Source organism: Hypanus sabinus, chromosome 20 (assembly GCF_030144855.1).
Source record: "Hypanus sabinus isolate sHypSab1 chromosome 20, sHypSab1.hap1, whole genome shotgun sequence".
In the NCBI taxonomy this organism is placed as follows: Eukaryota; Metazoa; Chordata; class Chondrichthyes; order Myliobatiformes; family Dasyatidae; genus Hypanus; species Hypanus sabinus.
This window is the reverse complement of record NC_082725.1, coordinates 19,650,255-19,664,518: the sequence shown is the minus strand read 5'-3', so window position 1 is coordinate 19,664,518 and position 14,264 is coordinate 19,650,255. Positions and strand designations below refer to the sequence as shown.

General features: G+C 38.9%; 1 protein-coding gene across 2 annotated transcripts in view; it reads left to right on the top strand.

The window, feature by feature from the left end:
• The window catches only part of LOC132378351 (sodium- and chloride-dependent transporter XTRP3-like), a 51,389-nt gene that overhangs the window by 8,361 nt on the left and 28,764 nt on the right, over window positions 1-14,264 (top strand). Inside the window, exons 2-7 of one of the 2 annotated variants that reach the window (XM_059945191.1) lie at window positions 1,665-1,787; window positions 3,674-3,814; window positions 3,900-3,991; window positions 5,984-6,211; window positions 7,555-7,665; window positions 10,601-10,842. In XM_059945191.1, coding sequence (XP_059801174.1) covers window positions 3,700-3,814; window positions 3,900-3,991; window positions 5,984-6,211; window positions 7,555-7,665; window positions 10,601-10,842 — 788 coding nt within the window. In that variant the 5' untranslated portion in view covers window positions 1,665-1,787; window positions 3,674-3,699. The remainder of the gene's footprint in view (window positions 1-1,664; window positions 1,788-3,673; window positions 3,815-3,899; window positions 3,992-5,983; window positions 6,212-7,554; window positions 7,666-10,600; window positions 10,843-14,264) is intronic. The other variant, XM_059945190.1, reaches the window with a different exon arrangement.

Sequence of the window (14,264 nt, the reverse complement as noted above, 5' to 3'; positions counted from 1 at the left end):
GAGGAGCCCATGGCTGCTGATTGTTGGGACAAGGTTTGAGGAGTCAAGGTATTATAAAGCTTTGAAATTTGCATCACCTGGTCTTTCCTAACGATGACTGTGAACAAGCCATAGCCCTAACAAGCTAATTAAGGTCTGAGACCTTGGTAAAAGTTATCTGAGAGCTCAAATCTCTCGGGGTGCCCAAACTTTTGCATGGTGCTTCTTTTTTTTACACTCTAAAGTTGTACAAAACAAAAATAATACACTGATTGTGCTTAAAATGTTAAAAATGTTAAAATGTCATCTTTAACTTTATGTGTTTTGAAGATCAGTTCATCTTCTACTCTCTTAACTATTCACAGTATCAGAAATTTTGACCAGGGTGTGCAAACTTTCATATGCCACTGTATGAAGGAAACATTCAATTTCCTTTTCATAAACCCATATTCCAAATAAACATGCTTTGACAATAACATTCCATAACTAACTTCACAGTTCAGTAGATTCAGTCTTCTGGGTGGTGCTCTGTTTCTTTCAGAATAGTGCTTCTGGTCCTGTGGAGTGAGTGGCATCAGGTTTGACAGGTATCTTGCCTGATACAACATTCTCAGTTTCCAGTGTCATGTTGCTGTCAGTGATATCATAACTGAGAGTCAAGTCCGGTGACTAATGTGTCCGTCTTGTTGGATGCAGCCGACTCAGGTGTGCTTTTTTGGTTGAGTATCCAGTATCTGGTCCATATCCATGACATATCCATGTGTGATCTCCAACACCCACTGTGTACGTCAGTGGTCCAGTCCTTACAGCTATCCTACCCAGTGTCCACTTGTCTTCTCGGTAATCATGCACTAGGACTTCCTGTACAACCTCAAAGCTCTTTGATTCATTTGGTAACTGGCTGAACTGTTTATTCTGCACTTCCCTCTATAGGTCTGGTTTCAGGATGTCTATGCAAGATCTCAGATTCCTGCTCATGAGCAGCATTGCAGGTGTTTGATTTGCCATTGCATGAACAGAGTTCCAATACACAAAAAGGAAGTTGTATGCCTTGTGCAGTAGAGAAACATGCCCCTTATCCTACATTTTAATGGACTTCTTAAAGGTTGGGATAATCCTTTCATCTAACCCATTCATTGTTGGGTGGCAAGGAGCTTACTTTAAATGTCTGATGGCATTTTTCTTCATGATCAGCTGGAATTCTTCTGACATGCATTGTGGTCCGTTGTCACTTACAGTTTGTTCTGGGAAGCCATTTCTGGCCAAGATAGTCCTCAGAGCGGAGACAGGCTTTGCTGAGGTGGATGACTTCATTGGTAAATCCTCTGACCACTTTGAATGAGCATCCACAGCAATCAGAAACATGGAGTCCATGACTGGCCCGGCAAAGTCAATAGGTGCTCTTTGCCATAGTGAAGATGGCTACTCCCCTGAGTGTTATTGTGCCTGTCAAGGTGCATTTTAAACTTTTTGGCATCCCGAACAGCTTTTAGCCAAGCCTTTCGATTTATTTATTTATTTTGATCTATTTATCTATTCCCTTCTCAAAAGATCCTGACCCGGATCTGGGCCGTACCTTCCAAATATCCGGACCTGACTTGCCCTACCTTACTTTCCCTTTTCTATTTTCTAATTATGATTTATAATTTAAATTTTTATTATATTTACTTCGATTTGTACTTTAGGGAGCATGAAGCACAGAATCAAATATCGCTGTGATGATTGTACGCTCTAGTATCAATTGTTTGGTGACAATAAAGTAAAGTAAACACCTTCTCATTAGCATTAAACAGCTCTGCCCGTCTCTGGTAAGTACCGCCATTTGGGCTGCCTTTACCTGTTCATGTCGCTCTGAGAACTTTTGATTGCATACCAGTCTAGTTGGATCTTTCTCAACCATTCACATTCAGAAAGTGCTGACCCTCCACTTTTCAATACATAAATCTCCACGCATCACACTTACTTTAGGTTTGCTTTCGGGAGACATTTATTCACCTGTGTAAGTCTTTTCCATCACTGAGGTCTTCTCCAATGGTACCTTAGAAAACAGTCAGACGTGGTCAGTCTCTGGAATTATGGGCAAAACTGACCCTGTATCCGGCTCCATTTTCAGTTTTACACTGGACACATCTATCATGATCCAGATGATTTTGTTATCTGCTTCAGTTATACTGTGCAGTTCTAGTCATGACAGTTCATTTTTGTCCAACTCTATGTTGTCTGATTCTGTTTTACATTCGGTAACTTTATGCATTTGCTTAGTTTTGTGTTTGAAACTTTTCACTGGATTGCACCTTTTGTCTGCCTTGCACAGTCTCTCAATATGACCTTGTCTCTGACACTTTCTGAAGACTTTTTCTTTGAACCAACAGTCATTTGCATCATGGGAGGATTTGTCAGATCTATAACATCTTTGGCTTTTTGCACCATTCAGGGACATTTTGTGCATTTTACATTATAACCTCCTTTTCTATAGTTCTGCTGCATCCTTTGCTGTAGTCTAACAATATTACAACGGTCAATGACAATTCTAAGGTTAGGTCTCTTTAGGACAGTAGCCTCTTTTGAGTGTTTGGACTATGCATGCCACACACAAGTCTGTTCATTAATGTATCAGAAAGTCCAGCTGTAAAGTCCCAGTACTGGGAAAGTTTGCACAGTCCTGCAATGTATTCAGAAATGCTTTCATCTTTTGGTTCCTTTTGTAAAATCAAAATCTCTCAGCTTTTACCAGAGGTTTAGGGCTCAAGTGTTTTTTGAAAAATTGCAACAATTTCATCTAATGTATTTCTTGCTGGCTTTTCAGGGGTTACTAAGTTGCATTCTTAAGACTGTACATTCTTGGGTCTATTAAGCTAAGAAGTGCAGGGACTTTCTTCTGCTCCTCCATGTTGTCACATTACACTACAGCTCAGCCCTCTCTATATACAACTCCCAGCCTTCATTAGCCTTATCAAATTCATCAACTTTCCCAATTGAAGCCTTTGTTACTGTGCACTGTACTCACACCTTTATTAGCCTCCATGTTACTGTTTAACTCTCACAGTTTCATCCTGTAATCGTACTGTAACTGTTGGTGCATTTCATAATATTTTCTGACATTCAAGTTTGTGTCACTGCATAACTACGTATCAATGGAATGAAAGCTCACAAGCGGAAGATGGCTTTAACTGGTGTATTCACATTGCAGAGAGAGAGAACAATGTGCATGTGTAGACAACAGATCAATACGTGGTCATTGCTCTAAAAGAAATAGTTTCATACATTACAGCTTCTTAATTAGTAAGGGTGGCAAAAGTTACATGGAGGAGGCAGGATAATGGGGTTGAGAAGGATATTGAATCAGCCATGGTGGGTGGAATAGAGGAGCAGGATCGATGGACTGCTTCATTCTGCTCCTCTGTCTTATGGTCTTATTAAAGTGTTGTATTCCACTTCTTTCTGAACAATGGTGTCTGTATATTTGAGAAAATCGCTTGTGACTCTGGATGCCTTATTCATGAAAGACACTGTTAAGATTTGCAATTTGAATTCATATGAAGAGATAAAATGTTTTACCTTGAAGTCACCTTCTTCACGGAAGGAAATAAACTCTTAAAGGAAAAGAAAAGTGAAGCAGCGTATAAGTTAAGTGATAGTTGGAACTGTGTGCCATGGGTTTTAATGTATTCCACAAATATTTTTTCTCTTTCAGGTGGATTCTTAATTCCTTATGTCATAATGTTAATTCTGGAAGGACTCCCCTTGTTTTATCTTGAGCTTTCAGTAGGGCAACTGATGAGGAAAGGCAGCATTGGTGCTTGGAAAGCAGTAAACCCATTTTTGATTGGTGTTGGTATGTAGTTTTCTATCCTGAAAGTTAATCCAAGAAGGAAACTTGTCGAACTTGTTGAGTCAACTGTTCTTTCTCCCATCAACAGGTGCAGGAAGTCTTATTATATCATTCCTTGTCTCTGTGTATTACAATGCCATCAATTCCTGGAGCCTTTGGTATCTATTTCATTCATTTGAGGTGAGAAGAGTTGAAATCGTGTTGAAATCTAATCATACCCTTAACTGAATCACCTGCATGAATACTGTGATTACAAGAGCACATCAGAAGTTAGGTATTTCCTGGCATCCTTTCTGCCACTTGTACAGTAAGTTGGGAACACAAAGGACTGCATTCCACTTGAATAGATAAATGCAATTTTGCAACACCCAAGAAGCTTATCGTCATCCAGATTTAAGTAACTCACTTGATTTCATTATGTTTTCCACCCTAATAATTCATTTCTTTAGCATCATAGTTGCAGTTACTTACTTGCCAAAGCTGACTCAGAAGTAACTCTCACACCCTCAAGTACACTGTACGAGGACAATAAGGTATCTGAAAACACCTGGAAGTCTCCTTCCAAGGTACCTGGATACATAAATTGTTCAGTTTAAAAAAAGTGTAATTTCCTTAACCTTAACATGTTCTGCTGCATTTAACAGGACTTCTGAAATACTTCTTTAAAAAAAATGCCCTCATCTTTTTTTTATCCAAAGTGCTACATTTCACAAAAAATTATTCTGTTATTACCAAATCTAAAGATAGTATTACTAATACCTTCTGTCTGTTTACTGATAATAATGGGCAACAGGCTTGACTTCATATTAACCATAGAATCTGAACTTGAAGCCAAAACTTAAGCAAAGTTCCATTCCTAATAGCCACCAAAATAACTGTAAGCAGCTGCGAATCCAGGTTGAAGTGCCTTTGTAATTGCCATAACACTTCGCAATTTCGGTAGTTGCATTTAATATCAGAGAATGTATAGGATATACAACCTGAAATTCTTACTGTCCGCAGACATCCTCAACACAGAAGAAAACTTTCAAAGAATGAATGACAGAAAAAAGACATAAAAGCACCCTGTTCCCCTCCCACACGCAAGCAGCATCAATCCTCTCCCTTCACTTATTCTAACATAAAGCATCAGCATTTCCACCGCTCACCAAGCCCCCAAAGAGAGACCATGGTGTATAGTACATCAAACACTGACTGTTCACTTCAACCCTTCCAACATCCCACAGGCTCTCTCTCTCTCACTAACAAGGGAGAGACAAATAGTGCTCCTTCCATAACGACGGGAGACAACAGTCACTATTTCAATGTTACAGTCAATATGAAGCATTGCTTTTAATTTCAAGTTCTCCAACTCAAGAATTGACAAATTGATTACCAAGCGTAGAGCCCTCCAACAGCTGCTCTCACTGTCTTTGATGTTCCAGCTTCCACTACACTTCACGAGGGGAATTCCCTCTCATCTCTCCCTGAGGCTGTCTCGGACTGTTTGCATGAACGTTTACAATGAATCAGGTCCTGGCTCTATTGTCCAATCAATAATGATGAATTTATGATCTGCCTAAAAAGCACTGCTATGAATTAAAAGAATGAAAGTCCAGGAGAATTCACTTTGCTTTCGTTATTTAAAGTCAAAGTTGAGTTTATTGTTATATGTGCAAGTACTTGAATCGGTCAGTCCAATGAGAATCTCACTAGCAGCAGCATCACAGGTACGTAGTATCCTGCAAACAACATTCACAAGAAAACATAAACAGGGAAATTATTTTTTTTACAAGAACACACTTTAATCTGAGTGGCCACAGTGTTACTAAGCTATAGTGAATGAGGTCGTACTGGTTGGTTCAAGAACCATGTAGTTAAAATGAAATGACTATTCTTGAATCTGTTGGTGCCACCTGCCCAGTGGTAGCTTTGAGAAGATGGTGGGATTTTTGATGATGGATGTTGCCTTCTTGACGGTGCCTCCTGTAGATACTACCCAAAGTGGGAGAGGACATCCTTGTGATGCATTGGGCAACTCTCTGCAACCTCTTACATTCTTGTACATTTGAATTGCATCCCAGACTATGGCCCAACCACCCCAGGATAGTTACAGCAGTACATCTGCAGAAGCTTTGTTAGAGTTATTCACGTGTTAAGAATTAGGATTTGTTTTAATTCATCCATTTGCAGAATCCCTTACCTTGGTCTAGCTGCCCACTAAACAGAAACAAGACTGGATTTATTGAGGAATGTGCAAAAAGTTCTGCCACTGAATACTTCTGGTACAGAAAGACATTAAATATCTCTCCAACAATCGATGATACTGGAATTATCCACTGGGGAATGCTTCTGTGTCTTATACTATCATGGCTTATAGTCTATGTCTGCATAATTCGAGGCACCGAATCTACTGGCAAGGTAATTATTGCTGAATATTTTTACTCTAATCAATAAATAATCTAGAATATTTAAAATATTTCTTTTAATTCTAGAAATGTTCTGTTTTTCCTGTTGCCAAAATTCTTGTAGTTTTTAATCTTCAAGCACATTCTTCAACCAATATCACTCCCTTCCAAACATTTTGTTTCTCTCTTTCTATTATTGATGCTCAAATTCCCCAATGAAAATCGCTATTGACTGGAAACGTAACTGAACTAGCCATTTATCCTGTCATGAGTGAAGTGATGAAGTTCCTGGTTCTCAAGTTGCAAGTCATAAGTCACAAGTCCAGAGAGTAAAGGGTACCACATCTTACTTGCATGAGTTCAACTCTTAAAATGTTCAAGAGACTTGTCATCATCCAGGACAACACAGTCTACTTGACTGGCTTCCATTTTCAATTATAATTATTTTTTGCTTCCACCAATGGCATAGTGTAATGACAATCCATAAATTGTTACAATTTCTCACTTTGACTAACTCAGCAACATCTCCCAGACCTACGATCTCTACCACTAGAAAGGACCAGGCATTGGAATATAATCACGTTCAAGTTCCCAACCAACTAACACACCATCCTGACCTGTATGAAGTTCACTATTTCTTCACTGATACTGTGTCAAAATCAGTGTGCTAAAGGGTAACTTTACCATTCAAAGTGCAATAGTTTCAGAAAGGGGTTCAATATCTACTATTCATGGACACTTCAGGATAGGTAGCAAATGGCTGCTACCAAGACCTATGTCAGAAATTAATAATAAGAGCCCATTCTTCTGGCACTTCTCCAGATTTTTTGAATGAACAACCACTTGGGTTATTCAGTGGAATGATTCTTAGGCTGTCTGTTAAAAAATATTTTCCCCGATCTTCAATATCCTTATAACCAATCAACCAAAGTTTTGAAGCAAAATAACAATTACACTGTTTTACATACCCCTGGGAGATTCGCATTCATTCCTGGTGTCTCCATGGCAACTTTGGCAAGTTACCACTAGTACCTTAACTCTAATTGCCACATAGTCTCTAAACTTGGTCTTGTCTTTTAATATAGAGACATTTGCCAGTGTGTCTGCCCCATGAAGGAGGGTCTGTCATGGTGAACCAGTAATACTACAGCAGCACCCACACTGTGCAGCAGAATGAAGGTTAAAGCAATATTTGAATATCATCCTGAATTTTTGTTCATCCAAGAACTTTCAAAGTAAACTTTCAAAGAAAAATGGAACATTGGAAAGATGAAACATTTTATGCTAAATAGAGGTTAATAAAACACTAACTGTGATTGTGAAAGACTGGTACTAATATATTTTTCCTTGACATAGGTGGTCTATGTAACGGCCTGCTTTCCGTATGCAGTGCTACTTATATATCTAATACGAGGATTGACACTACATGGAGCAACAAATGGTCTTATATATATGTTCACTCCAAAGGTACAATCTTACAGAATTGTTGAAAATAAATTTACATAAGGTTGCATATGGAGATGACAATCTTATTAACTCTTAGACTCCTAGGTGAACAAAAATTCCGTCATACCATCTGGAAGAAGAGCAGAGGCTTTATCCCTTTGTCCTATGCAATGGGCCAAATTAGACATTCAACCATGACTTTACACTAGACTAGGCTGCAATGCACGTAGCTCACTGTTCAGCAAATGAGATTGACACATAATAGAGTATATGGGATTTGATTTCCTAGATCAGAGCATTGAAGAACCAATGAATAAATGAATGATTTTATATCTATCATTGTGCAGTGAAGAAGAATTAATGATAGAGTAGTTGATGAGCCTTCTGGGAGAAGTGAACATAATATGATAGAATTTCTAATAAGATTGTACTTAAACTGGAAAGCAGACAGTTAAATCTGTATTAAGCAAGATACTAATGAATGAAGCATGAGTGGCTGTGGCAAATGAGGGAAACATTAAATGGATTGAGGGCAGAGCAAGTGAGCAGTGGCTAACTTAATGCGTAATTTACAAGTAGCATGTACCCCTTTAGCATACAAAAACCTTAGACAATTTCAATTGGTAGATATTTATTATTGTCACTTATACTGCGGTACAGTGAAAAGCTTAATCAGATTAAATACATTGAGCTAGTTCAGGGTTAAGCAGTAATTAAGTGCAACAGCTACAAGGAAAGTGCAAATCTGGTGAACAATAAGATACAAGCCCACACCCTGCTAAATTGTGAGGTTAAGAAACTATCTTGTTGTACTAGAGAAGCTAAAGATTGTGTAAGATCAAAGGAAAAAGCTGATGGCATTGCAAAAAATGTAGCGAGTTTGAGGACCGAAAACATACCAGTAATTTGTATGAGAACTGAGACATTGATAAGGAAAGCAAAAGTAAAATAAAAGTATAAGTGCAAACACGAGGAAATCTGCAGATGCTGGAAATTCAAACAACACACACAAAATGCTGGTAGAACACAGCAGGTCAGTCATCATCTACAGGGAGAAGCGCTGTCGACGTTTCGGGCCGAGACCCTTCGTCGGGACTAACCGCAAGGAAAGATAGTAAGAGGTTTGAAAGTAGTTGGGGGAGGGGGAAATGCGAAATGATAGGATAAGATCGGAGGGGGTGGGATGAAGCTAAGAGCTGGAAAGGTGATTGGCGGAAGTGATACAGAGCTGGAGAAGGGAAAGGATCATGGGACGGGAGGCCTCAGGAGAAAGAAAGGGGCGGGGGCGCACCAGAAGGAGATGGAGATCAGGCAAACAACTAAATATGTCAGGGATGGGGTAAGAAGGGGAGGAGGGGCATTAACGGAAGTTAGAGAAGTCACTGTTCATGCCATCAGGTTGGAGGCTACCCAGCCGGTATATAAGGTGTTGTTCCTCCAACCTGAGTTTGGATTCATTTTGACAGTAGAGGAGGCCATGGATAGACGTATCAGACTGGGAATGGGACGTGGAATTAAAAGCATAAGTGAGCAGGAAGTATAAAGGGTGTAGGAGAAATGATCTGGATATCCGGAGCTGGTAGAGATTTTTTTTTAAATGCTTGTCATCATGGTACAGAAAGCCTATGAATATAGTTGGGAGGACAGATCCGGACTAGATTGCAAATTGAGAATAATTAGTAGCAAAATGCTATAATTGGATATATTAGTGGACATAAAGGCAATAATTCCCAGAACATGGCAACATAATTGTGAAGGAACTGACTATTTTGATGGTGGATACATGAGTTGCCATTTTCCAAAATTTTATTGATACTATAATTGCTCCAAAGATCAGAAGGTAGCAAATGTAATGCCGCTATTTGAGAAAAGAGCAACAGAAAATGGGGAACTGTGGGCCTGGCAGTAGTAAAGAACAAAATGGGGAAGTAGTTATTAAGAAAGTGCTAACAGTGGGGCAATGGAAAAAGAAGTTCGGACTGGATAGAATAAAAATACATCTTTGAAGGGAAAGAGTATTCAACAAATCTGTTAGAAATTTTGAGGATGTAAAGCTCAAAGTTCTGATGTAAACAGCAGAATAATAAAAGTAAGTCAATTGATGATGTTTCTGGACTTCCACTTCAGTGAGATGCCACGTGTGAGATTATGAACTTTGGCTGTCCAGAATTAGGGGTAATATGCTGGCACAGACTGAAGATTAGTTAGCAGACAGAAAATGGCAACAAAGACTAAACAGTCAATGTCTATTGTCTGACCAATATCTAGAGATCTTGCCTAATGCATTCAATTCATTCATATAATAACTGCTACTATTACGGAAAGTTAATTCCAAAGAGGCCCCCTTTTGATAAAACATTTAGAATTTGATCTTGTCATAATCAGAGAGAAGTACAAAGCATCAGGTCAACAACCTTGATCCAGGTATTTTATTCCTTACTAAACAAATGATTAATATTATCGGCCAATGCTAGAAATCAAATTGGAATAAATTCTGGACTAATTTATTCTGCTATTAAAGATTTATTAACTACCTCGTAATTCTTTTTATATATATGAGAGGAGTGCAGATGCTAGAAATCTGAAATAAAAACAGGAAATGCTGGAAACACCTATTAGTTCAGGCAGCATCTGTGGAAAGGAAAGAAGAGTTACCATTTCAATCCAAAGACCCTTTTACAACATTTTAGAAAGGTGAAAGGGTCCCTAGCTGAAACATTAACACTTTTTAATTTCCCTTTCCACAGGTGCTACCGAGTGTTTCCAGTATTTTCTGTTTTCCTTACTTTGGGTATATTTATTAAAAAGAAATCTACTTAAGATCAATTTTAATTTTATTCTGTCTACATTTTTTTCTTTGAACTATTAGCTTTCAAAGCAGGCTTAGGGATTCAGCCTAGTTTTTGATCATCATAATATGCTCCGCTCACTGAACCTGACTGTGCTTCATTCTCAGATTGAACAGCTGATGGACCCAAAGTCATGGATAGATGCAGCCACACAGATCTTCTACTCACTCGGCCTGGGATTTGGGAGCCTGATTGCGTTTGCCAGTTTCAATGAGAAAAGCAACAACTGTGAGAAACAAGCAGTAATCATTGCTTTAATTAACAGTCTGACATCCATATTTGCCAGCGTTGTCACTTTTGCCATATATGGTTTCAAAGCTACATATAATTATGAAAGCTGTATTGAAAGGTAAGAGTGTTTTACAGGGAGAATCTGAATTCCTGCACTAGTTCTTTCTCTCCCAACCTTTCTTGAAGGTTATTTCTTTTTTTTATCTATCATTTTCTTATTTATGTACATCCCTGAAGTATGTTATGCACATTTTACACATTTTTTTTCTTACATACTTTCTCACTGTCTCTGCTTACTTGCTGAACAGGAGTGATGGTCAAAAGACACTTGTATCACCGTAAGTAATTGCGTTACTTAACCTACGTTTCCGCCAGCCTAGATTAAATGGGCGATAACTGTAAGGCCTAATTGACTTGCCCTTTCATTCCCCCAACCCAACCCCTTGTTAAAGTCACTAGAAAGATCTAGGTGTCAATTTGGAAAGTTTTTTTTAAATGCCCAGTTCACTTAAGTGAAAGCAATAAAACTTTTGCCTAAAATGTATTTAGTATCATCAACAATATCCATTAATATTTCAGTGCCTGCAAGTTATGTAAATATATTAGAGGACTTGTCTCGCATCTCACATACTCTAATGTTGCATTTTGTCTCTTTGCAGTCATAATTGCAAAGATACAATGCATTGCAGCATTTTCCATTGTTATGAAATGTCATGGAGAGCAATGATGGACCACTGGCACATAACATCCTTCCCTTTTTAATTTCCTTATTGGGAAAGATTTGTCTATTCATTTGGCAATTTTCAAACCTCCAAAATGTTTTACAGTTAATTAAATGCATATTGAAGTTTTGTCACTGCTCTGATATGAAAAATGCACCAGTCTTTTTTTTAGTATATTTCACAGCAAGCTTTCACAAACAGCAAACCAGCAACAGCCAGGTCATCTGTTTTAATGGCGTTGGTTGAGGAACAGTAGGGAAGACTTCCCCAGCCTTCCAGAAGCTTGCAATCTATAAAATCCAGGAAATTTTGGTCTGTGAATACATAAATTAATGAGAAACACTGGCCTGAAATCATGGTGACATGACCTCAGCAGTTGAGGCTACATCATCAATGATTTCCACACCTTTGTTTCCAACTAATTCGGGCCTAAAACCATGGTGATGAGGCCTCAGTGAAGCTAATTTAATAAGGCCAGTGCGTCTTTCCATCCTTGCTTATCAGTTGAGAAAGAGGCTACACAGGTCCAGTGTTGGGTTCAGAACACTTTTTTTTCAAATTTCTTTTTCCTCTATAGATTGAATAGTAGAACCTGCTTCACCTTTTTGAAGAGCAGTGCATCCCATGTTACTTGATATACCCTACTCCAGTATTAGGCTGATGACTCTGAGCAATGCAGGCAGGAAGTCCTGAAGTAGGAAGAAAAATCAAAACAGAAAGCTGCAGATACTGAAAGTTTGGAATAAAAACAGAAAATGCTAAAAGTAACACTTAGAAAATGCTGGAGGAATTCAGCAGGCCTGGCAGCATCTGTGGAAAAGAGCAAACAATCAATGTTTCAGGCCGAGATGTTTCATCAGGATTAGAAACAAATGGGGAAGGAGTCAGACTAAGACGGGGGGGGGGAGGAAGAAATATAAGGTGATGGGTGAAACTGGGGAAGGGGAGAAGTGAAGAGCTGGGAACTTGATTTGTGAAAAAGATAAAGGTCTGAAGAAGGGGGAATCTGATAGGAAGGGATAGAAGACCATGGAAGAATGGGAAGGAGGAGGAGCTCCATAGGGAGGTGATGGGCAAGTAAAGAGATAAGCTGAGAGAGGGAAACAGGAATGGGGAATGGCGAAGGGGAGGAGGCAGATACCAGAAGCTAGAGAAATCGATGTTCATGCCATTGATTTGGAGGCTACCCACACAGAATAAAAAGTGTTGCTCCTCCAACCGGAGTGTGGCCTCATCGCGGCAGTAGAGGAGGCCATGGACTGGCATGTCAGGATGGGAATGGGAAGTAGAATGGAAAAGGGTAGCCACCAGGAAATCCCGATTCATTTTATTTATTTATTTATTTATTTATTTATTTTAAATGGCTAGATGAAGCGGTCTCCCAATCTATGTCGGGTCTCAATGATATAATGGAAGCCACACCAGGAGCACCGAATACAGTAGATTACTCCAATTGGGATGTCACCTCACCTAAAGACTGTTTGGGGCCCTGAATGGTAGTGAGGGCTGAGGTATAGGGGCAGATTTGGCACTTTCCGTTTGCAAAGTTGAGTACCAGGTGGGAGATCAGTGAGGATGGATGAATTTACTCTTATTCTTCTCCATAGATGCTGACTGGCCTGCTGAGTTCCTCCATTATTTTGTGTGTGTTGCTTTGGATTTTCAGCATCTGTAGACTTCCTTGTGTTTGAAGTGCTAAAATTACTCAACAGGTCAGGCTGCATCTGTGGAAAGACAGACTGAGTTCATGTTTCAGTTCAAAGACCCGATGAAGGGTCTTGGACGTGAAGTGTTAACTTTGTGGCTCTTTCCACAGATACTGCCTGACGTTCTGAGTGTTTCCAGTGTTTTAATCCTCGCGGAGAATTTCTGTGTGATACTCCACTCCGCTAATAATAACATTCTCTAACTTAATTAAATGTCCTCAGGCACTTCTCAAGAATGTTCATTAAAAGTTAAAAGTGAGTAAAGCAAGGTGAAAAGATTTAAGGACAACATGCTTGCGCTTCAACCTTGACAGCTGAAGGCTGCCAATGTTAGAGCAATTAAATTCAGAGATGATCGAGCGTCAGTATTTAAAGATATCTTGGCAAGTTGTAGGCATGCAGCAGTTTACATCAGTAGAGATAACCAGAGATTTTATTCCATTAGAGAGACTGTCCCACTTTTAAACAGCCACTCTCCCACCAAAAATTATAATGACAGGATGATAAAATTGCAGATTTCTTTGTTCCTTGCGAAACCTGTGGAAATGGGGATGTCTTACTCAATTAGCCATCCAGAGTTCTGGCCTTTTACATTTATAAAAGATTATCAGTTTCATCCAATTCATACAGCATCAGAACTTATTACTCAGTCACACGCTTCAATTCTTTTATAACTAGTAGGTCACAAATATTGTATCAGGAGAGAGCCTGCCAAACCCTTCTCAGAGCAACAATAGATGGCCAGTAAATAGCATTTTCTCCATGTGAACCATGTATAAAGTCCAAAGATAAAAAAGGCCACTATTACGAACAGACTTTCAGCCTGTTTATTTTAAAAACATTATTTTTGTTGTTTAATAGCAGTAACCAAGTTGACTGTCTTAAGAACAATTGTTTTTAACAGTTATGCTCGATAAACTATAAAATAATTGCAATGGATTAGAATACAGTCATTTTAATTCTGTGGAACCAAGTGACCTTGAATAGAAACTAGAGGTTCTATAATGACATAAGATTAACTTTCACTGCATTGAGAGTGCCTAACATAAATTGCAATGGAGAATATAAAGGGATGGGATTAACTGTATTGCATTTAGAAAGAGCTGGCACAG